Source organism: Magnolia sinica, chromosome 8, assembly GCF_029962835.1.
Source record: "Magnolia sinica isolate HGM2019 chromosome 8, MsV1, whole genome shotgun sequence".
In the NCBI taxonomy this organism is placed as follows: Eukaryota; Viridiplantae; Streptophyta; class Magnoliopsida; order Magnoliales; family Magnoliaceae; genus Magnolia; species Magnolia sinica.
The window spans coordinates 54,768,219-54,795,444 of NC_080580.1; the positions used below are offsets into that span (position 1 = coordinate 54,768,219).

A 27,226-nucleotide genomic window follows, 5' to 3' on the forward strand; every position below is an offset into this window, starting at 1 on the left:
GGGCATGAACTCTCGACTTTCGAGGAAGTGGTACGGAAAGCCCAGATTTATGAGGCTGAGTGGGCCAATTCTCAGTTTGATCGCGGTTAGAGGAGAGACCGGAAGAGGTAGGTTCCTTCCGTTGACTCCCAGCAGCGTCGACCACAGCAGCAGAGGTACACAGGCAGCCCAGCCTTCCGAGCGCCAGCAGCACCTCCAGTACCACCTCCGAGGTAGTTCACCGGCACATGTTTTGAGTGCGGTGCGACGGGGCACCATATATAGGAGTGTCCCCGCCCACAGCAGCAGCAATAACAGAGAGGTCTACAACAGCCTCCACCATAGCAGCTTCCACCATAGCAGCAATGACAACAACCCCTACCACCGAGGCCCCCTCAGTAGCATCATCAGCCCCAGCCTTCGAGGCCGCAGCAGCAGAGGCAGCAGTTTCGACTGCCTCAGCGACAGCAGAAGCAACAACAGCACGCTCAGAGGGGACAGACACCTCCCTAGCCGGCTCAGGCTAGGTTTATATGGCTCAGCAGGATCCGTAATCATCTAGAGGAGTCGTTGAGGGTATACTTCCAGTCTCTGCATGCATCGCTCAAGTTTTATTTGATTCTGGTGCTTCGCACTTGTTCATGTCCAAGGCATTCTGTCGTTCGACTGGATTGCCGACAGAGTCTGCTCAAGAAGGGTTGACCGTATCAACGCCCTTAGGGAAGATTACAATATTGGGCCACTTCTGTTTGTCTGGCCCCGTGCTAGTGGGAGAGATTTTCTTGCCCACCGACTTGTATGTGCTACCGATGTCAGATTTCGACATTATCTTGGGCATGGATTGGCTTGCCGAGTACCATGCCATCTTGAACTGCTCCGCGAGGATAGTCACATTCTGTATACCAGGCTTGCAGCAGTTTCAGTTCGTTGTAGAGCCTAGGGGAGAGCCATTGTCTTGCTTGATGTCCTACGCCATTGAGGAGCTTGTTGTCTCTTGTATTGATCAGTTGCCGATTGTTTGTGATTTTTTCGATGTGTTCCAGGAGATTTTGGGATTACCGCCTCGCCGACACACCGAGTTTCAGATTGATCTCTTGCCCGGTACCGCACTTATTTCGAAAGTCCCGTATCGTATGACACCGTTGGAGTGGCGGGAACTACAGAAGTAGTTGGATGAGTTACGCGAGTTGGGCTTTATCCGTCCGAGCAGTTCACCGTGGGAAGCGCCGGTACTTTTTGTGAAGAAGAAGGATGGCTCGTTGAGGCTTTATGTAGACTACCGCGAGCTCAACAAGGTCACGATCAAGAACAAGTACCCGCTCTTGAGGATTGATGATTTGTTTGATCAGCTACAGGGTGCACAGATCTTTTCGAAGATTGAACTACGTTCCGGTTATCATCAGATTCGGGTCCGAGAGGAGGACATTCCGAAGACGGCTTTCAGGATGCGTTACAGTCATTTTGAGTTCCAGGTCATGTACTTCGGACTGATCAATACATCCGCGGTCTTCATGCAGTTGATGAACGAGGTCTTCCGCCCTTATCTTGATCAATTTGTTGTAGTCTTCATCGACAACATTTTGATTTATTCGAGGACCCATGAGGAGCATGAGCAGCATATGGAGGTTAGATTGTAGATCCTCCGCGCACACCAATTGTATGTGAAGCTGGAGAAGCGCGAGTTTTGGCAAGAGGAGGTGAAGTTCCTCGGTCACGTGATGACGAGGGAGGGCGTTGCAGTGGACCCCTCGAAGGTTGAGGCAGTGCGTCATTGGGGCCAGCCCACGAACGTGTCTGAGATCCGTAGTTTCCTTGGTTTGGCGGGTTATTACCGGCGTTTCATTAAGGGCTTCTCTAGTATTGCAGCCCCACTGACTAGGTTGACTCGGAAGGGCGCAGAGTTTATTTGGAGCGACGCATGCGAGTGAGCATTTATGGAGTTGAAGGACCGTCTGACGTCCGCTCCTATCCTCACTTTTCCCTCTGGGAGTGATGGATTTATTGTATTTACTGATGCCTCGCTTATTGGTTTGGGTGCTGTCCTGATGTAACACAGAAGACCGGTAGCCTTCACGTCTCGTGAGCTCAAGGTCCATGAACTGAACTACCCCACGCATGATTTGGAGCTGGTTGCAGTTATCTTCGCACTGAAGGTGTGGAGGCACTATCTCTATGGGGTTAGGTTCGAGCTCTTCTTTGACCATAAGAGCTTGAAGTACCTCTTCTCACAGTCTGAGTTGAACATGAGGCAGAGGTGCTGGATGAAGCTCCTGAAAGACTATGACTTCGATCTTTAGTACCACCCGGGCAAGGCGAACGTGGTGACAAATGCCTTCAGCCGTCAGCCACGAGGCCTAGTGGCGCATATGATGATCTGGGAGTGGAGGATGCTTAAGGATATAACAGAGTATGATTTTGAGTTCGATCTGCAGTCTTCTATCATGCAGTTATCAAGCATATCGATTCAACCCTCTCTTGTCGCAAGGGTGATCGAGGCTCAGCAAGTTGATGAGTCGTTGTAGATTTATATGGCTGAGGTGACATCTGAGAGTCAGGCAGATTGGCAGATTGGTTTAGACGTTGGACTTCACTTTAGAGGCCGGTTATGTGTCCCGGATATTCCTGAGTTGCACAGAGATTTTATGACCGAGGCACATCGATCGCGATTTTTTATCTACCCTGGCTCGACGAAAATGTATCGTGACATGAGGCGACAGTATTTTTGGGCAGGGATGAAGCGTCAGATCGCCATTTTTGTGGCCAAGTGCGACACGTGCCAGCGTGTTAAGGCCGATCATCAGAGACCCTCTGGTCTATTGCAGCCGTTGAGTGTCCCGATGTGGAAGTGGGAGCACGTGTCGACAGATTTCATTATGGGCTTGCCGAGGACTCAGTGCAGTCATGATTCCATTTGGGTCGTCGTTGATCGTCTGACGAAGTCGACACTTTTTCTTCCGATTCGTGCAACTTTGCCTTTGGACCGGCTTGCGAGGTTATTTATCGAGGAGATTGTGAGACTACATGACATTCCAGTCTCGATCGTTTCTGATCGAGACCCGAGGTTCACGTCTCAGTTTTGGGGGAGCTTTCAGAGAGCGATGGGGACTAATTTGTAGCTCAGCACCGTGTACCATCCGCAGACCGATGGCCAGATCGAGAGGGTTAATCAGATCCTTGAGGATATGCTTCGGGCTTGCGCGATTGATTTCGAGGGTAGCCGGGATGGGCATCTACGATTAACTGAGTTCGCATACAACAACAGCTATCAGACGACCATCGGCATGGTTCCTTTTGAGGCACTATATGGTAGACCATGCAGATCACCGAGTTATTGGATCGAGGTTGGAGAACACCGTCTCCTAGGTCCCGAGCTTATGCTGGAGACGTCAGAGGCTATCGATATCATCAAGCAGAGGATGCGCACTACTCAGAGCCGGCAGAAGAGTTTTGCTAATCATCGGCATCGTCCCTTGGAGTTTAATGTAGGGGATCATGTGTATCTCAAGGTCTCGCCCATGAAGGGTATAGTCCGATTTGGAGCGAAGGGCAAGTTTGCCCCGGGATTCATAGGACCTTTTGAGATCACTGGGCGCATTGGCGCCGTGGCCTGTCGGCTTGCCTTGCCATCTCAGTTGTCTGGTGTCCACAACATTTTTCATGTCTCTATGTTGAGGAAGTGTGGGTCAGACATCGTTCGTGCTATTGATTGGCAGCCATTAGAGGTTTGGGAGGATGTTTCCTATATTGAGCAGCCAGTCCGTATCCTTGATTGGAAGGAGCAAGTCCTCCGGACCAAGGTCATTCCATTGGTGAAGGTTCAGTGGGGTCACCATTCTGTTGAGGAGGCTTCTTGGGAGCGCGAGGCTAAGATTCGAGAGCGCTACCCCATCTCTTTGATGATTGATTATGTATTGTATTTTGTATGTTATCTCTGATTTTATATGATGATGTTATATTTTTTCTTCCTCGTGAGTTATGTCTAGCTGCGATGATTATGTAAATTTTGAGGATAAATTTTTTATTTAGAGGGGATAGCTGTAAGACCTGTATCTTAGACCGTACCGTTCCGTAGACTTATGCGGTCTTCCCGGTCAAATTTCGGCAACCTTCGACCCTTAACCGACATTTGCACGCGACCCTGCGTCACATGCCGTCAATCTGAATCAACTCAAACCGAGACTTGTACCCTTGTGATCGCGCCGTTGCTGCGCTTTCGATGCTGCATCTCACGCGCTGATCTGATACTCTGGCCAGGAGATGTGGGCTAACGTTCGGTGCAAGGAAAACGCCACGCGTGCGAATCACGAGAGAATCTCTACGGCTTGACACATTAATCAATCAATCAATCAATCCCATCATGTCAAGTACATGTCAAATACACATCACCTTTTGCCCATTCCCAAGCAACCCCAAAGTCAAAAATTTCTTACACAAGCCTATACTTTTCTTACACCAAGCAACCTCAAAGTAAAAAAGGCTCTTACACACCCATCCCTCTCTCTCCAATCCATCACTGTACCACATCTCTCTCTCTCTCTCTCTTTACAACACTCTCTCTCTCATTCTCAAACCACATTCCAAGCAACCCAAAGAAAAAAAATCCCACGTCCAAGCATGTTCCCAAACCTCTAAGAGAGCTTTGTGTGTGGCCCACTTCCTACCCTCTAATCTCTCATCTTAACCATCCAAACTCCATCTCCTCCATTGGAATCAAAGCTAAGGAGCAAAGGAAGCCTAGAGAGCAAGAAGGAATGGTGGTGATCTTGGATCTCCATTTCTTTATCTTTGTGTGATGTAAGGGCCCACTTATGGTGGGACCCACCTTGATGTAGGCTTTGTATCAAAGAGGGGCCCATAGTGGCGGGGCCCCTCCATCTTCACGATGTCTCTCTCTCTCTCTCTCTCTCTCTTTCTATGACTATGGCCCACCTATAATGTGTGTATATCATCCATGCCATCTACCGGTGGACCCCACCATGTGGGACACACCATGATGTTTATATGCCATCCCAACCGTCCATAGGGGGCCCACCTTGATGTGGCTAGCAGTGAGGTGTGGCTCTCAGTGAAGTGTGATATGACGTGGGGTCCAGGCCCTAGCTCAACTGGCAGACTGAGTGAAAGATACTTCCTGTCAACGCTGAGGTCTTGGTACCGTTCCCTGGTATGGTGGCTAACAGTGGTGTGAACGGACGGTGGGGTCCATGAGACCCACCCACATCATCCATCCACTTAGTTGGGCCACACCATAGTGCATGTGTTATATCCTAGCCGTCCACCACCCCTGGATGGTGGGACCCACGTCCGTGTGGGGCCCTCCCTGACACACCCAGATCCATAGCTCTTGTGGTAGAATAAGTGAGAGATACCTCGTTTCAACGCTGGGACCCACCCAGCTCCATAGCTAAGGTGGCAGACCAAGTGAAAGATGCCTCCATTCAACACTTGAGGTCTTGGTATCGATTCCTGTGGAGGTGGCTAAGACGGAGTATGTGTACTGACATGGGTGTGTGCTGACGGTGGGGTCCATGGGACCCACCCACGTCATCCATCCATTCCGGTGGGCCACACCAGTGTATGTCTTTTATCCAGCTGTCCACCATCTTTCGATGGTGGGGCCCACCCCACGTGTGGGCTACCATGATGAACGTGTAAGTCTAGGCCATCCAGGGCCTGGACATTGATTTTGTGTTAGATATAATATTAATATATTATATTATAATATATATATATATATATATATATATATATAATATGATATAATATAGTATTTTTATATATGTGATGAGGGTGGGCCCTACGTGGGACCTACTCATGTCTTCTTTTTAATTGCTAAAAAGCTGCACTGGTAGCAGATATTATAATATATTAAATATATTATATTATATACTTTATATATGTATATAAGGGTGGGCCCTACGTGGGACCCACCTCTGCTTTACAAAGGAGGCAGCAAGTTGCACGTGAAGCAGCTACATGATGGTTCTCTTAACGTCAGCAAGTGCAGGTCCCACATGTTGTATGTGTTTACACAAGCCGTCCATCCATTCTGACGGTGGGCCCATGCTTATGTATGTGTTACATCCAAACCATCCATCCAAAGGGCGAGTCACTTTAAGGCTTGAGACCAAAATGAGATAGATCTAATATCAAGTGGACCACACTGCAGAAAACAATGTTGAGTGAACGTCCACCATTGAAACCCTTCTTGGGGTCACAACAGTTCTGGATCAATTTGAAATTTATTTTTTTATCCTAATTCAGGTCTGTGTGACCTCATGAACAGATTAGACAGAAAATAAAAGATATGGTGGGCCTTGAGAATTCTAATGGTGGGAATCATTATCACCACTGTTAATTGGAGTGCAGTCCATGTGATTTAAATATATTTTTAATACTCTAAAATGATCCCTAGGAATAGATGAATGGTGTAGATGGCGCGACCTACTTAATGAAGGTTAGGCCCATTGGTGCAGCCCGATTTGATATACATGAGGCCCATCGATCGGCCCATTTGACTTGGCCCATTTGATCGTTCCATTTGACTTGGCCCATTTAAATCGGCCCAATTGGTCGGCCCATTTGATTCAGCCCATTTGACCGGCCCATTCGATCAACCCATTTAATGTATATGAGGCCAATGAAATCTATGTTAGGCCTTTGTGTGGGCCGAATGCGATATATATGAGGACCATTCGATGTGAGATCCTACAACGATGTATGTGATGATGTTTTTGGCAGTCATGCCTTGTGAACAATGATGGTTTGACGTCCACATTGTAGAGCAATGATGGTTAAATGTCTGCATTGTAACTCTCCCGAGGGCCCATTGTTAGGCCCATACTTATAGTGTGTAGGCCGTCTAGGCCCATCTTCGTTTCGAACAAGAATTCATCACCTTATAATATGTTTAGAATAGTTCCATGATTCATGTTCATACGCATCATATGTATGCTTGATATGAGAAGTGACTGATTATAGCATATGTCTTCAGGGAGATTGTTTATGGGCTCTCGGATAGGCGGTGTTGCCCTACATGTGTGCACGATACGCGCAGGATTTGTTGCATGACTGGATAGTGTGATTCATGCATTTTACATTGTGTGACATGGATACTGTATGCCCTAGCGACATCAGGGTCGTAGCCTCCACAGGCGTATCGTGGTTGGTAGGATTGGATACTGAAAATCTTGTTCTTCATGGGGTGCTATAAATATCCCTGGGTGAAAGTCCCTAAACCCTTATGGTACCAGGAGGTTACTCCAACATCTAGACCGAGTGGGTGCATGAGCGCCGAGTGCCGATTCCAAAAGGCCACGCTTTCCACTGTGTTATGGTCGGTTAGAAGGGGGTGCAACCTTACCTGCCTGAGAGGAGGGGGCAAAGCTAGGCTAAGTTTGACTAGCTTGAGGAATGGGTTTGCTATCGACGAGCCGAGCCCGATATTGGCAGGTGGATAGTGAGGTCTCTTCCACTTGCCTTATTGCACGTGATGGGGTGATAATCTGGTTTGGTGTGTACTAGACCCCGGTTATATTCCAGAGTTGAGCTGTATTAATATGTAGACTTAGATGAGGATTCGCATGCTTGAGTTGCATTTCGCACCACATGGCCTTGGTATGACCAACATCATTCATGCCTTGCACCACATGACCTTGTATGGCCGACATCATTCATGCCTTATACCGCATGGCCTTGGTACGGCTAATAGCATTCATGGATTCATCAGCATATTCCGCATTACTCTGATACTGCATAATTGTATTACTACCTTACGCACACACTTACACCACCCTCTAAGCTTTTCATAAGCTTATGTACGATCGTTGCGTGCAGGTGACGTTGGACTGCAGCAGCGCTGAGGCAGGAGCGCATAGCAGATCATCTTGGAGCTTTTTGTCCATTATCATTGTATTTCCCTTTATGCTCATTGTACTTGTAAAGTTTTTTATCATAGTGGAAATGTGATGGAGTTTTTTGTTATTGTTTGTGGGTTATGCCTTTGGTTATGCTTATTACGAATCAAACTGATATTGAAAATCCTCCTCGTAGCACCCCAGGATCGAAACCTGACGAATGGGTGCTGGGAGCCGAGAATGGGGTTCTACAAAGGCTGTCAGCACCGGATTCGGTGATTGGGAATTTTGTGAGCCTGATTTCTGAGTTTGAGGCATGACAGGAACCCTTTTGGGTGTCTCAGAAGTTTTGGATTAACATGAAATTTGTTTTTCCCTTTCATCCATGTCTGTGTGACCTTATCAACGGTTGGATGTCAAATAAGCGTTATGGTGGGCCCCATGTGGGACCCAAATTGATGTATGTGTTTTATTCACATCGTCCAGGTGGACAGTGGAACCCCCTATGATGTATGTGTTTTATCTATGCCGTCCAGCCACTTTGGCTGGGCTGTTAGACGGCAGGAGACCCACCATGGGGTATGCTTTGTCCATGCCGTCTATCCCTATGGGACCCACCATGATGCATGTGTTGGATCTAAGCCGTCCAACCATTTTGAAAGTACATTTTAGGGCTTGAGACTGAGATAGAGTCAGCTCTAAGGTTTAAGTGGACCCCACCATTGAAAATAGTGGAGACAGTGACATCTACCGTTCAAACTTCTTAGGAGCCACATTAGCTTCCAATTAAGCGTATGTTTTGCTTTCACTTCATCTACCTCTATGTTAACTTATGAATAGGTTGGATCTCAAAAATACATAAGGGTGGGCCTGATTGATATACATGGAAGTCATTTGATTCGGCCCGTTGATATGACTCATTGTGATGTATTAGGGCCCGTGGGTTGAGGCCCATTGTGATATATTTGGGGCCCATGGGTTGAGGCCCATTTGATGTATTCAAGGCCCATTACTTAGGCCCCCTTGATGTGTATGAGGACCATATGATGAGGCCCATTTGATGTATTTGGGGCCCATGGGTTGAGGCCCATTGTGATGTATAAAGGCCCGTGGGTTGAGGCCCATTGTGATATATTCAAGGCCCGTTATTAAGGCCCACCTTGATGTGTATGAGGACCATATGATGAGGCCCATTTGATGTATTTAAGGCCCATGGGTCGAGGCCCAATGGGATGTATACAAGGTCTATTGCATTGTGTGATTCCACCATGGGTTATGTAATGACAGTTATGGCCTTGGGAGTAATGTTGGTTTGACGTCCACATTATAAGAATAATGTTGGTTAAATGTCCGCATTATAATCTCCCTAGGGCTCGCTGATAGGCCCATACTTGTTACGTGTAGACTGTCTAGGCCTATCTTCGTTGTGAGGATAGTTCATCACTTTATAGCATGCTTAGTATAACTCCATGCCTCATGCCATACGCATCATATGTATGCTTGATATGAGTAGTGACTGATCATGGCATATGCCATTGGGCAGATTACTTATGAGACTCATTGATAGGAGTTACCCACATGAGCGCATGGTACGCGCGAGATTGCTATATGACTGACGGTGTGACTCATGCATTTCGCATTGTGTGACTTGATCATTGTATGCCCTAACGACATCAGGGTTGTGGCCTCTACAGGTACATCGTGGAGGGCTAAATGGGACACCGAAAATACTTGGTTCTAGCACTGTGGGCACTTAGGATGTCCTTGGGTGAAAATCCTAGAATCATTGAGGCCAGGAGGTGCCCCAACGTCTAGACCGAGTGGAACATGAGTGCTTGAGTGCTGAATACCAGTAGGCCGTGTCTCCCACTATGTCGTGGTCGGTTGGGAGGGGGTGTGGCCTTATTCGCCCGAGTGAGGGGGCTATAAGCTCGACTGAGTATGACCAGCTCGTAAATGGGTCCGCTATTGACGAGTCGGGTAGGTATTGACAGACTACTAGTCAGGCCGATAGTGAGGTCTATTCCACTCATTGGGCTGTGCAGCTAAGGAGGAGGCAGTCGGTGTCGAGTGTAATAAACCCCAGTGATTTCTCCAGAGAGCAACCATACTGATGTGGACTTATTAAGAAGGAATTGTATATCCATTCATTCGTTCATTCACTATCCACTCGGGCTGGTGGTACGTAACTATTTGTTACATGTACCATCGTATGGCCAGGATTTCGGTTGGGCGCGTGACTAACCTGAGATCAGGAATTTACCACATTGTGTCTGACTATCCAAATTTAGGTATGGGACTAGTTTGGATAGAAGTCCCTTGTGATGGACCTCATAGCCTGTGATACTTCGTACTATCATCCCGACTTCACATTCCAGCATGGTCATTTCATTCGCACCGCATATTACATTGCATCCGCAGTACTTAGCATTTTGGGTTACTATGTTTTGCACTTATATGGCCTAGATGAGGTTAATGGTATTCTTAGCTCGTCAAGATTCGCATATTACATTGCATCCTCAGCATCTGTTATTGTCTTAATATGTTTTACATCGCATAGCCTTGGTACGGCTGATAGTACTCATGGACTTACCAGTATATTTCCACTTACTCTGATGATTCATGATCTTGTCAGTATTTCCGCTTATTTCGATGATGTATGATTTATGGGCTTTATTGTATACTTGACACTTACCTTACACACACTTTCACTACCCTCTAAGCTTTCTATACGCTTATGCATGATAGATGCGTGCAAGTGGCATTAGGTTGTAGCAACGTTGAGCTTGGAGCGTACAATTGTCTTCTAAAGCTTTGATTTTGATATATGTATTTTCCTTTCAGCATTGTATTCAAATGATTATATTAGTTGATATGTGATGATGATGTTGCCTTTATGATTTGGTTATGCTTATGGTTATGCTCTATTACAAAAAAAATCATACTGAAAATCTTTCTTGTAGGATCCCAGGATCGGAATCTGGCAAATGGGTGCCAGAAGCCAAGAATGGGGCACTACGAAGGCTGTCGGTATTGGATTAGGCGATCGGAAATTTTGTGAGCCCGGTTTCCGAGTTTGGGGTGTGACATTTGGATGCATTATCAATTCCTCAAATAACATTTGATGACATTGAATGCCTTTTCGATAGCATCGAAGGTAGGTTCGATGACATGGAAGGTTATAAAGTTCAGATGAAGCTACAAAAGCACGGAAAAAGCACGTATAAAAGGCACCTTTGATGACATCGAAGACAGTTCGATGTTATCGAACCACTTGCGTGAAGTTACGCAGAGTGCATAAATTTGAGGTAGTTTCTAAATTTCTCCAAGGAGGTGCAAAAGGAGGAGTCCCCAGGGCATCCCTAGGTATTAATCTAGCGTTTAGAGGAGTAAAGCACAAGGGCAGAGAGCTGTCGCCAAGCATTTTTCTTCTTTCTTCCTTAGTTTTTCATGCTTTCTTCTAGGGTTTTAGATCCAATCATGTCTATGGTTGGCTAAACCTCTTAGCTAGGGTTAAGAGGTGAAGCTTGTGGTGTGATGGGATGTTTCTATTGCTTTGATTCATGTTTATGTTGAATTCTCTTTGATTCTAGTTTGATATTTAAGGAATACTTTCAATTTTTAATGGTTTGTTGTGACTCAAATTACAATAGATCTGAAATAGCTTTGAGTATGTTCTTTTCATGATTTGAGGTTGTGAAATTGGTATATCCTATTGTTTGCCATTGTCTCCTGGGTATGGCTAGGTGATGGAATCACTTTCAGTTCTCACAAATCTCATCCATTGAGAATTAGGTCAAAAGAAGTTCAAATTTGATTTTATTGAGATATATTCTCCAGTTGTGTCCTTGAATCAAGTAATAGATCTCCCTGATTGCTACAAGTGAATCCTTGTAAACCCTAGTTTCCACCTTTAAATTTATAAGTTTAAGTTAATCAATTCACAATTACTCCCTCTACACTTTCAAGTTAGATTTACGTCTTCTTCTAGTTCTAGTTCTACTTCTAGTTGTTTTCAGAATACACACAAGATTAGTCCCCGTGGATTTGACCTCGGTCTCACCGAGATTATTACTGCATCGCGACCCTACACTTGGGGTTGTGTATGGGGTCTCACGAGTTAAAACCCACCCCAATTGCCCATGCAAGCAACGTCATTGACGCTTGGGCTCACCAACCCCCTTCAGCTTGTGGTGTGACCCACCTGAGATGTGGATCGGTTTCATTTTTTGGATCAACGGCCACAATGATTTGAAAAAACGAATGGACGACGTGGATGCAACATACACATCATGGTGGAGCCCACGAGTGGAGTCCACATAGTGGCCTTGGGAAGGTGGACGCTGCCAGTAGTGTCTTTAGAGGTTGTTGTGTCCAATGACAGTTGCCACATAGTGGCCTCTCTCTCTCTTGTGTTTTAAAGGGTGGTGGGGCCCACTCTTAAAATCCACTCTATCCATTGGATCGGCCAACCCATGATGGGCCAAGCAACTCAGGATCAACCAAAATTTGAGAGCTTTTCCACCATCCAAATCTACATAAACCTATTGACATGTTAAATAGAAAATAAACATCACAGTGGGCCACATAAAGTGGTCCATGCTTTGATAGCATGAGGGACACTCTCTCCAACAACGTGGCCCACTTGTGGTCCTCGCAACAATATCAAAGTAAGAAAAGAAAGGGAAAGGAAATGGAAAGAAGAAGTAAGTGAAGGAGATCCGGCCATTAGGGTGGCCCCCTACCATTATGGGGTCCACCATACACTCCATACAGGATCAATGTGGGTCCTATCCTTGTGGGCCCATAAAAAATGGATAAATCATAAAGAAATTGAGGATCAAAATCCTCTCATGCACTAACAACGATAGATGAATGGTTGGATCAGTTCGGATCAGCGATTAGATAGTTCACCAAGCTTCTCTCCACTCCTAACCTCCTCTAATCACTCTTTTCTCTTCTCTCTTTCTCTTAGCCTCTTGATCTCTCCCAATTTTGTCTCAAGCTCTCTATTTTCTCTTAAATCATCTCCTTAATCTCTCCATAATTCTCTTAATCTGTTTATACTTTCTTCCTAGAAAATGGTAGAAATGAGGGGGTTAGGGGATTTTGTGGTAGAACTTTTAGGATAGGGAGGAAATTAAAGGAAGATGGAGGGGTAGAATAGGGAGAAAGAAGGAGAGAGAGATGACTAGGCATGGGTTGCATGATAGGAGGTATGTGTCGCTTTAACTAATAGGGAGAGAGAAGTGATGGCTTGATTGATTGATGGATTGATTGATTAATTAATAGATTTGATTGATTGGACAACCTTGGGTTTTGTACAAGTGGGGCCGTGTGCATTGCGTGGCCTACCTCGAATTATACCAAAACTGCAATTTCTAATCTAGGGATCATAATTGGGTGTGCCATGCGATGTTGGAATCGTAGCACCCACGTGGTTGCTAAGGTACAAGTCTCAGGGTGTTGTGATACCAAAATAGGGCCACATTGAAAACTCACTGATTTGGTCTATTTAGAACATGTTGACATTGAAAATGAAGCATATGGTCAGTCTCACAGGGTTACGGGTCTTTAAAAATGTACATGAATTTAAGCGGGCCCCTTAAAGAAAGAAATGGGGTTCACCTTTCTCACTTATCGTATAATGCACCTAAAAAGCACAAAATGTACATAAACTAAGAAAAGCCCCACAAAAAAGAATAGGGCACGTATATAATACAAAATATATATTTGATATAAACAGAGAAAAAATATAGCCATTTTGAGGTATTAAAACATGCTAAAATCTGAGTATCCTTCGACTTGGACAATGATCATTGACACAACTGAATTACCCTCCCGAGGCACATAACAAACGAGTTGTTGTTGCTTGAACTTCTTATCTGCATAAATCCATCCACAACTAAATTGCCCTCCCATAGCATATAATTAAAAATCAAGTTCACCCTCTTAAAGATCCCGTACACAACAACGCACCAATCCTAATTTAAAGAAATACCTACAAAAAAAATGAAAGAAAGCAACCCCATCTTTAAATTTAATTACACATTTAATACACATTTTGTATATTTGAGTTATACACTTGGAGGTGTATATATTTACATTATACATGAGAATGTGCAGAGGTTCGAAGACAGAGATATATTTATGATAGGGTTTAAAGATAGTGTGATTGGGCTGCACTTAAAGATATGATATGCATTTTAAGAAAGTGTGATGTAATTACATTTAAGAGTGTGATGAAAATGAAGGTGTGTGTGAGTTGGTTACACTTAAGAATGTGATGTGGTTAGAGTATATATTTGAGTTAGAATATGTGATGAGATTACCACTAAGACTGTGATGTAGTTGATTAAGAGTATAACTTAGTTCGACTTTAGGATATGAAGAGATTTTCAGATAGAGTGGTCTCATTACACTTGATAGTATGATAGTGGTGATGAAATGTATGTTAAGGTTGAACTTGAGGATGTGATATGGATAGTGGAGATTGTGACTGGTTTACACTTGATGATGTGTTATGCATTATAAGGAAGTGTGATGTGATTACACATAAGAGTGTGATGAGGATGAAGAATGTGATTATACTTGGGGGCTGAGAAATTTTTGGAAAAATCTAAAAATGATTTAGGAAAATATTAGTTATGGATGAACCTTACCATATTCTATTGTCATAAAGGTCATTGTTCTTCTGTTCCAGATATTGAACTATTGCCTCTTACCATTGACTGTTGGAATGCACCTTATGTAATGGGATACTGCACAATCAACATTCCATAAATTTCGAGTTAATTTCATTAAGATATAGCATAATTAATAAAATCAAAGTTCGATTTGAATAACAACTACTTTTTAATTACTAAAATACCTAAGTTTGCAAAATCCATATGCATACATTTTCCTTTTAAAAAACTAAATTATATTAACTTTCTTTAAATGTTATTCATTACCTGGAGTAATTAAGTCAAGCTGAAATTATTAAGCGTATGAAATTTTGAATCAAATGGATGCTGGACAGATGAATGTGGTTGATCCATGGAAGGAAATTGCTATGGTTGACACTAGGAAGGAGAGAGTTGTGGTTGAATTTGTGCTTCTGGTATATAGTACGTGATGATGGGGAGTGGCCCAACATTATTATATTCCAAATATTATGTACAAGTAAATATTAAGTTCAAAAAAAAAAAATCAATTTCACTATAAAATAATTTTTCGTTGCTCTAACGGTAATCGAAATGCTACATGTGCAAATGAAGATTGAACATTTGAGCATACTAATGTGGGTTGTTTATTGGGATAGACTGGATTTAGTGTATCTCTTTGCTCTTTCTGTTGATGTCTCTTCAATTTTCCTTTCTCCAAACTACTCTTAATTCTACATCTACCATGATAATTCTCATTTCTTTTAATTTCATGAGCTTTTTCTCTTATTTCAATGATTTCAATGCCTTCTCTTTTAATACAATAACTTTTCAATGCTTTCTCATGAGCTTCTTTTTTAATTTTAATGATTTTGTTTCTTTGCAACTGTAATGCCTTGAATTTCGAGGGTCCAGCAAAGCTCTACTCCTGAGATCCAACACATCACTTATGCGATATAGATCATGATGCTCAGATTTCATCCATATTAATGAGTTAAACATGAGTGGGATTTTACTAAAACAACATATCATACTCCAGAGACAATTTAATTGAGCAAGCGGAAGTCTGAAACATATATATGTAAGTATTTCACAACCTACAAAGTATGATGATGTAACCAGGCCGAATATATACATGTATTGTTTCAAAATATACAAAATGTAGAACTGTAAGATGTCCAACTAAGTCAATGTCCCAGTGTTCCCTGCGTATTACCATGAAGTCTACATAGACCTGCCTGAGAGCTGACAGTAGGAGAACTCTTCCTCTGTGTCCACGAAGTCCTGCTCTGTCGCATAGACTTCATCATCACCTGGATGTAAACCAGAGTCTGGTTGGTGTTTTAAAACACCGTCCCAGAGTAGGAATGAGTGATCAACTTAGTGGTACTATAAGGCAAAGGTTAACATGTTATCGAGTTAATCAAGTAGTAATGATAAAGCAACATAACAATCATTTCCTAGGTACTCTTGTTAATGCAGGAATGAAGTGCAAGTAATGATGCATGCCCTCGCATCAAAGCTCCCTCAATAAACGACATCGACACCCAATTTTGCATATGACAACACTGCCTCTTGTGCGACTTCCACACCTTTAAAGCATGTTCTAACTAATGTAGTGCAATGCATGATCATATTAGCCTAGTAGTTAATTAAGCTTATTCATACAGCAGGTTTGGCAAGCTAAAGTACCTCCCTTTTTATCATTGACCCGAAATGAAAGATCCATCTAGGTTCGTCACTTCTAGTCAAGCTCATACGATAGGCAAGTTGTGGGGTCATCACTCCCAATGAAAAGCAGTCGATAGAAAAATTTAAAGTTTATACTCGCGGTCACTACGGGTTGACTAATCACCTCAGCCTAGGCCGATAGATCGAACACGATGTCCATACCACCATGCCCGGCTCACCAGTCTGAGTTTGCTCACTGGTCACTATGGGGTGGCTTATCACCTCGGCGTAGGATGACAGCTCGAACACGATGTCCTATACCACCATGCCCGGCTTGTGAGTCTTAGCGGATTGTGGTAGTGTGGTTAAAGTGGGCCTTTACATCGGAGAGGGGTACCTTAAATTCAAGGCTTAGTGTCCATACATGGTAAACACACAATGGGCCGATTGGTTTGTTAGGCAAGTTTGATTGGTACGGGCACCTGCTAACTTAATCGACATGGAGCGCATAAACATCCCTCGTGGCTTAACCACTGTCGATGATCGTCGTGTGACCCGATTCATCAACTGTACCCAATGTGGCAAGACTAATTTGACCACCCAAATAGGAACTGTTACCGATCGCTTGGACTACACTGTAGCCCCAATCTTAATCAAATGCATTAGGTAGACACCTGTGATAATCATGTCAACATTCAACAACCAATCCAAATAAATTCCTCATTTGTGCATTTCATCAAACACATTGATCATATTACCTAACACTTGCATTTTATCCATAAATCGGATAGACGCAAATAAGATTACATGAAGGAAGCTATACGTATCAATAAGGTAATTGAGAATCCTATCTTAATACTCTTAATAATTACAAATCATTAACAATTCCTTATTCAGACAATTTATTAAACACTTCGGCTACACTTCATCAAATATGTAAACTAGGTTAGTTACAATGTATATTTTTGCAAATCCTTATACAAAGAGGTCAGCATGCATATAACAACAATGAATACTAGATTAGTAGGCATGGTAAGCATAAATCATGTTTACATGTTCATTCAAACATTTCAACAAACACATGTAATACATCTTTTATTCAATATAGTTCATACATGCATATTATATCGAAAACAGCGTATCTAAGGCAATATGGTAGCAATCAAGTCAGACATAAATCATTAGCTGACATTGAAAGCTTTGACAACCATTGCCTAAATATTTATAGTCCGTACCTTTCTTTAGAATACTCGATTCGAACTCGGTTCGAATTCTACGTTCCCGAAAATGGAAGTCGGGCACTTAAATAACGAAATAGGTTAGCTAGTTTGTTGATCAATCAATCTAGATCTCTACAACAATATTAGGGTTAGGTTTTCTTACCCATAATCGTAGCCGAAACAAGTTGTGTAGCGTAACGGGGAGGCAATTTGGTGTGTGGAATCGTGGGAGAGGATTCCTGCAACGATCTCCCTTCTCTCTTTCCTCTTTTCTCCTCTTTTCTCTCTCTCCCTTAGGATTTTGGGGAAATTCGTATATGAGAGAGATGGGGTGATATAAGGGCTATTTATAAGCCTAGAAGTGATGCAAATGGCCTCATGGCCACTATATACATGGGTTAAACCCTTTGTGCAACTGTTTTTGGCAAACAGGGCTCACAGGGAGGCCCACTACTCACATAATACATAGGTTAAGCTCCTTGACAATGGATCTATGCTGGGATGTGGTTTCGGCGTGATCGGATAAGTTGATCGACCGTGGGGGACCAATGTCAGATCAACGGTCATACTTGCTGATCGGTGCAACAAGTATATGGATATGTACAGGAAAATTTCCTTTTCCCATGGGTGAAGTTCGGTCAGAAATTGACGGTCTAAAATCCTTAATTTTGTGTATTAGTGAATGACCCAATTCACTTAAGTTTCAATACATTTTCTAAAGATATTTGCGTTTCTCACACAGTTCACTTAGGGCTCAAGTTATACATTTTTGGATACTATCTCGGCTTGATTCCTGTGATGGTTATCAAGCCTAGTAGGACGGACATAACCCTATAGTTTCGCGGTCATCGAATTTTCGACGTGCAGTCCCGGTTCGATACAAAGTTTCAATGTACTCCCGAAAGCGACAGGCTGTAACGCCTTGAAAATAAGGGGTCGAGCAAAGCTCAACTCCTGAGTTCCAATGCATCACTTATGCAACATAGATAATGATGTTTAAATGTTGTCTATATTAGTGCATTAAACATGAGTGAGATTACACTAAAATAACATATCATACTCCAGAGTTAACGTAAATAAGCAAGCGGAAGACTGAACTAATTATATGAAGTATATATGTATTTTATAACCTCCAGAGTATGAACTTGCTACTGGGCTGAATACATAAATAATTTGTTTTAAAATATACAAAATGACAAAATGTGAATGTACGACTAATCCATGTAATCCCTATAATCCCGGCGACACAGCTCTAAGTCTACACAGACCCACCTAAGAGTTGAACGTAGGAGAACTCCTCGTCAAAGAAGTCTGGCTCCGTCACGAACGCCTTATCATAACCTACATCTAAATTAGAGTCTGATTGGTGTTTTAAAATACCATCCTAGAGTGGGAGTGAGTGATCAACTCAGTGGCACTATAAGGTAAAGGTTAACATGTTATCAATTCAGTCAAGCAGTAATGATAAGGCAATACAACAAACATTTCCTAACTACTCTGGTTAATGTAGGAATGTTATGCATAATGATGCATGCCCTCACCTACACTCCCTCAGCGACATCATCTCACGATCGCGCATGAAAAACTCCCTAAACGTGCACTTCCTCGCCAAAGCACATGCAATGCGGTGCATGAACGTGTTAGCCAAGTAATTTATTAGGCTTATTAATATAACAGGTTCGGGAAGTTAAGGTACCTCCCTTTATATCACTTACCCAAACAATGATCCATCTAGGGTCGTCAATCCTAGGTAATCACATATGATATGAAAGTTGTAGGGCATCACCCCTGATGAAAAGTAGTGGATAGGTAAGTTCACGAGTTCACACTCGAGGTCACTACGGAGAGGTTCGTCACCTCAGCATAGGCCTAATTTATACTCAAGGTCACTATGGGAGGCTCATCACTTAAACGTAGGCCGACAACTCGAATACTGTGTCCCATACACTACCATATTCAACTCACGAGTTTGGGTTGCCCACTGGTCACTACGGGGAGGCTCGTTACCTCAGCATAGGCCGATAGCTCAACCACGGTGTCCCATACACCACCATGCCCAGCTCATGAGTCTTAGCGGATCTTAGTACCATGGTTAAATGGACTTTACATTGGTAAGTGGTACCTTAGATTCAAGAGTAGCATCCATACATGGTAAACACACAATAGGCCAATCGGATTATTTGACAAGTGTGATTGGTACGAGCACATGTTGAATTAATCAACATAGAGTGCGTAAGCACTCCGTATGGCTTAACTACTGTCGATAATCACCGTACGGCTCGGATTCATCGAACGTGTCTAATGTGGCGAAACTAGTTCATCCACTCAATGAGGAACCGTTACCGATTGCTTGGACTACGTATTAGTCCCAATCACACTCAAATGCAAGAGGAAATCACATGTGTTAATCGTAACAACATTTAACGAATAATTCAAGCATAATTCCCATTTGATCATTTTATCAAACACATTGGACAAGTTATTATACATATGCATTTCATCCGTAAATCACATAACAACAATTTACATTATATGAAGGAAACTACAAATATGGATAAGGTAGTTAAGACTCCCATCTCAACCCCCTTGTTGGAAGCGATTTATCAAATAATTTCTCATTCAGACATTTTATCAAACACTTAGACTACATAATAGTATATACATAAACTAAATTAGTTATAAAATATTTTATGGCAAATCCTTTCATAAAGGAGTTGTCATACACATAATAAACATGTATTATAGATTAATAGTCATGGCAAGCATAAATCATAATTTCACTTTTATTTAAACATTTCAACAAACACATGAAATGCATTTTATATTCATGTAGTTCACACACATGCATAGTTTATCGAATACATTGTAACTAAGGTCATATGGCCGTAATCAAGTCATACATACATCATTACTGACATTGAAAGCCTTGAAAACCATAACCTAAACATTAGTAGTCTGCACCTTTCATCGGTTTGCTCGTTACGAACTCGGTTCGTACATTACATTCCCGTCTACAGCCCAACGATTACCTAAATCACGAAATATGTTAGCTATTTTATCGATTCCTCTATTTGGATTCATAAAACGAGATTAAGGTTATAGTATTTCTTACCCAAATTGGAGTTGGAAAGATTTGCGTAACTAGGTGTAGGGGCGATCTAGTGTGTGTAGTCGCAAGAGAGAACTCCGCCTCGATCTCCCAAACTCTCACTCTTCTCCTTACACTCTTCTCCTCTTTTCTCTCTTCTCTCACCTAGGGTTTGAGCAAATTCGTATAAGAGAGGGGTGAGGTAGTTTAAGGGCCTTATATAGGCTCAGAAATGATGTCAATGGCCCCAGGGCCATGGTATACTTAGGGTATAGCCAAAAGGCAACTGTTTCGGGTAAATGGGACTCATCTGGAGGCCCATTATTCACTTGTGTCATGGAGTAAGCTCCCTAACCATGGATCTAAGCCAGGTTATGATTTCGATCTAATCAGATTGTAGATCGACCGTGGAGGACCTGTATCAGTCCAACGGTCATCATCACTCGATCAGGGCCACAAGTATACTAGCGTGTGTGGGAAAATTTCCCTGATCCATGGGTAAATTTTGGTCAGAAACTAACAGTCTGAAGTCTTCAATTTCGCCCGTAAGCGAATGGTCCAATTCACTTAAGTTCTGGTTCATTTTCTAAAGATATTCGCATTTCTCACACACTTTACTTAGGGCTTAAGTTGTGCGTTTCTAGATACTATTTGGGCTCGATTCCTATGATGGCTGTCAAGCCTAGTAAGGCGGTTATAACCCTATAGTTTCGTGATCATCGGACTTTCGACACGCGGTCCAGATCCGATATGGAGTTTCAATGTGCTTCTGAGAGCAACTGGGTTTTGGGGTTTCTCCTAGGTTTTCAATTAATGTTGAGATAGTGATTCTAATTGTTTTAGGTCTTGCAATTCGTATAGATAGTGGTCCAAGCTAAGTCCATTGATTATTTGTTTAGTACTTAATTAATTTTCAACTAATTTTTATAGAATTCGATCCTTAGTAATTTCTGCCTGAGGTGATACTTGGGTCTTTATACAGATTTTTTCGAGATGTTCCAATCTAACCCCCCTTAAAGAAAAATTTTGTCCCTAAAATTAGTACCTTTTCGTACTCTTCGAGAATCTGAGGGTAGTTGTTACAAACCTCGACTTCTGTTTCCCAAGTAGCCTCTTCCTCAGTGTGGTCTGTCCACAATACTTTCATAAGCAGGATCACTTTGCTACGTAGTACTTTTTCCTTCCTATCCAGGATACATGTTGGTCATAGTACATAGGTAGCATCTTCACTTAGCTGCACCTATTCCCACTTGATAATGTGAGTAGGATCAGGAGCGTATTTCTTCAGCATTGATACGTGAAATACGTTTTGCATGCTGGCGAGTGGTGTGGGCAAGACAAGATGGTATGCTACCATACCCACTTGGTCCAGAATCTGGAATAGGCTAATGAATCTCGGCGTAAGCTTCCCCTTTTTGCTAAAGCGAAAGACTCCCTTCATGGGGAAAATCTTAAGAAATACGTGGTCCCTAACCTTAAATTCTAGCTGTCGTCGTCTAGTATCGGCGTAACTCTTCTATCTGCTCTGGGCTGCATGAAGTCGACGCCTGATAATGTTGATCTTCTATGAGGTCGGCTGTACTAAATCTGGGCCAATCAGAATCTTCTCACTAACTTCTGCCCAACAATGCAGTGCTCGACATGGATGCCTATACAAGGCCTCATAGGGAGCCATGCCAATGCTCGCTTGAAAGCTGTTGTTATAGGCGAACTCTCATTGGGAAGATAGTCATCCCAACTGTCTTTGAAATTGAGCACACATGCCCGCAACATATCTTCTAACACCTGATTTACCCGTTCCATCTGCCCGTTAGTCTGTGGGTGGAATGTGGTACTGAACTTCAATTTTATTCCCATTGCTTCTTGGATTCGAGTCTAAAAGATAGACGTGAATCGTGTGTCTCGATTCGACACAATCTTCATAGGCACTTCATGCAGCCGTACAATCTCCTTAATGTACAACTTGACTAAATCATCTGCTGAGTTCGAGACTCTAATCGGGAGAAAATGGCCAATTTTGTCAATCGGTCCAAAATCACCCAAATGGAGTTGTGTCCCTTCCTTATCTTTGACAACCCGAAAATGGAATCTATAGATATGAAATCCCACTTCCACTCAGCTATGGGCATGGGCGGAAGTAAACTAGGAGGTCGGCGATGCTCGGCCTTGACTTGCTGGCATGTGAGATAACGGGATAAAAAATCTGCTATGTTAGCCTTCATGTTGTCCCACAGTACGAATGCTTCATGTCTTGGTATATCTTCATACTGGCTGGATGCATTGCCATCTTCGAATTGTAAGAAGCTTCGAGAACTTCCTTTCTCAAGTCATGAAGATTTGGGACGCATAGGCGGCCACGATAATGTAAGCCCCCATCCGAACCAACTCTCCATTCAGAGTCTTCATCGTCACTAGCTCATTTCCTCATCTTCATCAACCATTCATCTTCTCTCTGAGCCACAATGATTCGGTCATCAATAAGTGGCTGCACGCAAATTTATGCGACGCTCTCGAATAGCTCCTCTACTGTAAGCTTCTGTTCAAAGTCTCGCACAAATTCTACCATGTTTCATTCTTCAATTATTAGCGGAGCCGCAAATTCTATTGTCTTCTTATGGCTCAATGCATCTAACACAAGGTTAGCCTTGCGAGGATGGTAGGAGACCTCAAACTTGAAGTCTTTCAAGGTTTTCATACATCATCGTTGCCTCATATTCAGGTCTCTCTGCGTGAATATGTACTTGAGGCTCTTGTGGTCGTAAAAGAGCTCGAACTCCTCTTCGTAGAGGTAATGTCTTTAGAGCTTTAATGCAAAGATGATGACCGCTAATTTCAGATCATGTGTGGGGTAGTTTTCTTCATGTTTCCTCAACTGTCGCGACACATAGGCAATCACTTTGTCCTTCTGCATAAGGATACAACTCAAACCAACACGAGACGTGTCAGTGTATATCGTATATCTGACCCTTTGATCTGATAATACTAGCACGGGTGCGGATGTCAGTTTGTCCTTCAATTCCTAAAAGGCTGCTTCTACTTTCTCATTCCAGGCAAACTTAAGATCTTTTCCAGTAAGCTGAGACAACGGTCTGGCTATCTTGGAAAAGTCTTTGATAAATCGATGATAATAACCTGCTAGGCCAAGGAAACTCCTCACTTCAGTAACTGAGCTGGGCTGCTTCCAGTCCTGAACTGTGGTCACCTTAGCAAGGTCCATAACGATTCCTTCCTTGGACACCACATGTCCCAGGAACTTCTTCTTTCCAGAAGTCGCATTTCTTGCACTGAGCAAATAACTGGTTCTTCTTGAGAGTATCAAAAACTGCTCGCAGGTGCTCCTCGTGATCTTTCTGACTTTTGGAGTATATCAGAATGTTGTCTATAAATATGATGACGAATCGGTACAGATACGACCGAAATACCCTATTCATGAGGTCCATGAATACGGCTGGTGCATTTGTGAGTCCAAATGACAGCACAAGGAACTCGTAGTACCCAAAGCTAGTTCTGAATGCTGTTTTCTGCACATCTTCATCCCTGACACGAAATTGATGATACCCTGACTATAAGTCGATCTTTGAAAAATACTGTTCCCCTTTCAACTTGTCGAACAGATCATCTATTCTAGGCAAAGGATACTTGTTCTTCACTGTCACTTGGTTCAATCTGCGATAATCATTAGACAATCACAGCGACCCATCTTTCTTCTTTACAAATAATACTAGTGCTCCCCAAGGGGATACACTAGGCCGTATAAAACCTACATTTGACAGATCATCAATTTATCTCCTCAACTCCTCCATTTCACATGGAGGCATGGGGTACGTTGGTAGAGAAATGGGCATGGCATTAGGCACAAGGTCGATAGTAAAGTCGATCTCGCGCCGAGGAGGTAGTCCAGGTATCATCTTAAATATGTCTGTGAATTCTTGGACTACCGGGGTGTCCCCAAGTGTTGGGCCATCAACATTCTCTAACAAGGAAGCGTAACAACTAATGCGATAGGGCCAACTGGCCTGCACTGGGAAAGTAAAGGTCGTGCCTTCAGGTGCATGTGCTGTCATCAATCTGGTATCACAATCAATCTCTGCCTTCATCTCGGTGAGCCAATCCATACCGAGGATAACATCGTAATGACATAGTAGGGCAACAATCGGGTCAACGACCACTGTTCTGCTTCCTAAGTCTATCAGCAACCCTCACGAATCCTGGTAGAGTCTGAGAAAGTCCCTGTGACAGTAAGGAGTCTCACCTCAATCATAGGAGTAGTTTTTGACCCTAGTCGCTTGACTGTTGCACATGATACCATTGAAATAGTGGACCCAGTGTCCACCAATGGGAAAATTGGTGTACCTTGGATATATGCTGTTACTTCGAAAGCCAATGGTGCTGTGGTTGCTGACTTGGATGCTTCAGCTGCAATTGAGTGCACACGAGCTTATTGAGGATGATTCGGCTGCACTGCCATGGGTCATTGAGGTGGCCTATTTCGAGGTACATTCAGTTTGTAAAAAGGCCATGCTAGCGGTGCTGAATGTAAAGGTGGAGCCGAGATAGCTTGAGGAATCTGGCGGTTGATCTTCTGGGGTGGCGTAAAGCCATTATCCCTCATCTTGGTAAAGCAATAAGTGTCTGTATGGCCCATCCTTTTATAGTAGGTGCACCATAGATCAGATCGCCTCTGCTGGGTTAGTGAAGCCATAAGCCTAGGAGGTGAATCTGCATGTGGCCTCTTGCCGAGGAATGGTCGGTTCCGCAAGTCAGGTCGAGGCCTCGGGCCCATGGCCACACGTGTATGGAATAGTCTGTCCCCATCCTGGTTGGCTCACAGGGACATGTTCACTAGCTCGACATAGTTAGGAATGCTAGCGCAACACATCTTTATGCGGATTTCAGGCTGCAGACCCTCTGAAAATCACTGTGTTCTTATCGGCTCGTTTGCTAGTATCAAAGGAGCATATCTGGCTAGCTCCGTGAATCTGTTCTCATACTTTGACATAACATTCCTCCCTATTGGAGGTGAATGAACTCACCCTCCTTTTCATTATGGTATGTGAGGGGGAAGTATTTTTCATGGAAGCGGGTCTCAAACGCGTCCCACGTCCATACGTATCCAGGGGCAACTGTTCGTAGGACGCTGTCCCACCAGAGACTGGCCTCCTTCTCGAACATATAGGTAACCAACTCTACTTGCTCTACCGTAGTGCAGTGCAGCAGCTTCAACATCTTAGAGATGCGGTCGAGCCAGTATTTGGCCTCCTCGGGCCTGTGAGTGCTCGCGAAGGTGGGAGGTCGGAAACGCTGAAAGTGCTCAAATAAACTGCTAGCATTCATGTTTCCAGCAGGGTGCATAGGAGGTGCAGGCAGGACCATATTCATGTTTTGGGTAAGGGCCCCCGCAATCGTGGTCCAAACTTGTTGCTGCTGTTGCATTAGCAGCATCATCTGCTCCAACCTATCAAGAAGAGGAGCAGCCTGAGGTATGTGTGGTGTTGAGGTAGACGCACGGTTCTGTTCTGAAACTAGTGGTGAACTAGGTGTTGGCTTATTGGTGGGGCCAGTGGTTGGCTAAGAATCCGGCATAGTCTCAAAATTCAGGCCCAGGCTAGGGTCCAACTGGTTATCATTAAGGGGAGGTGCCCCGTCAATCGATTCACCAAGTGCAAGACATGTCGTACTCCAAGTGGTCTTAGGTGGCATTCCCTATATACAACATAGGGTACAACACATATGAGTTTTAGCATAATAACACACACTTATCCAAACATTATACACATTCCAATTCAAAAGAAGCTTAATGCATTTCACTTACTAAAATTGTCACAATACATGAGATATAGTCTTACATGGACCATGACAGAAGATGCATGTGAGCTAATCTAGTACAAGTTTCACACCAACTATTTTAACATACTATTAAGCCTACTAAGGCTATTACATAGAAAGCAAGAAATAAAGAAAACCCAAAGATGACTACAACATATGACTAGCCGTCCAATTCTGGTGATAGTGGAGGAGCACCCTTGTCCTGCATATAGCACAGGAGGGCCTTCAGAGTGCGAGACATCTTCTTAAATTTCTGCTTTATATAAGCCTGACTCTCTTCAAGCTTTTGCTTCAATTCGGCCTGGGTATCCTTGATTTCCTGACTCAGAGTGGCCTGATTCTCTTCAATTTGAGCTAGGCGGGCTTCCAAGGCGGCCCTATCATGGTGGTCTTCATGTGTAGCAGTAGGAGGCTCCTTATGTAGATCTTGGGCCTCCCCTTCTTCCTCTTCCTGCTCTTCCTCATCACTTCCTTCCTCGGTGTTCTCCTCGCCACTGCCTTCCTCCTCACTCTCCTCCTCAATCTCATCCCCATATTCATCAAGCCTTACTTGGCGTTGCCTGGGGCCTATTGTTGAGTGTAGTGTCACTGATGATATGAATCGGGGCAATGTCACCCATATGGAGTCTAAAACTAAAGTGGCGAGCAATTTTACAAATAAGTCGGCCAAAAGGAAGTGAGGCATCTCCTCGTATAGATCATACAGTATCCACAATCTGAGACAATATGAACGTAGGCAGACATAGCTTGTCTCCCTGACCAACTCTCTATAAGAAATCTACCATGAGCCGAGTACACTCCGTGCGGTTGCTCCACCTTGGGTATACGTTATATGTAAATATGTGGTGGAGCAGGTGGAAATCGTTTGTAAATTTGGTCAATGCAAGGCTATTTCCTCGCCTCCACTGCTCAAGCTGGCCACAGAGGAAACGGGTGTGGTGA

At 43.4% G+C, this 27,226-nt stretch overlaps 1 protein-coding gene across 1 annotated transcript; it reads right to left on the reverse strand.

Annotated features, from left to right (window-relative positions):
- Nucleotides 1-217: 217 nt before the first annotated feature.
- LOC131254262 (uncharacterized) lies at nt 218-26,969 on the reverse strand. The gene is made up of 2 exons (XM_058255252.1): nt 26,558-26,969; nt 218-432 (listed from the first exon to the last, which is right to left on the reverse strand). The coding sequence occupies exons 1-2, from the start codon at nt 26,967-26,969 to the stop codon at nt 218-220; spliced, it is 627 nt and encodes a 208-aa protein (XP_058111235.1).
- Between the last annotated feature and the right edge of the window lie 257 nt (nt 26,970-27,226).

Bases quoted from the DNA above. Each gene is read 5' to 3' on its own strand.
- LOC131254262 (XM_058255252.1), bottom strand. From the start codon at position 26,969: ATGCCTCACTTCCTTTTGGCCGACTTATTTGTAAAATTGCTCGCCACT. The intron at 433-26,557 runs GTCAGGCTTATA...TCGCTGAGGCAG, and splicing joins GAAGCAAAAGCTTGAAGAGA to TCGAAACTGCTGCCTCTGCT.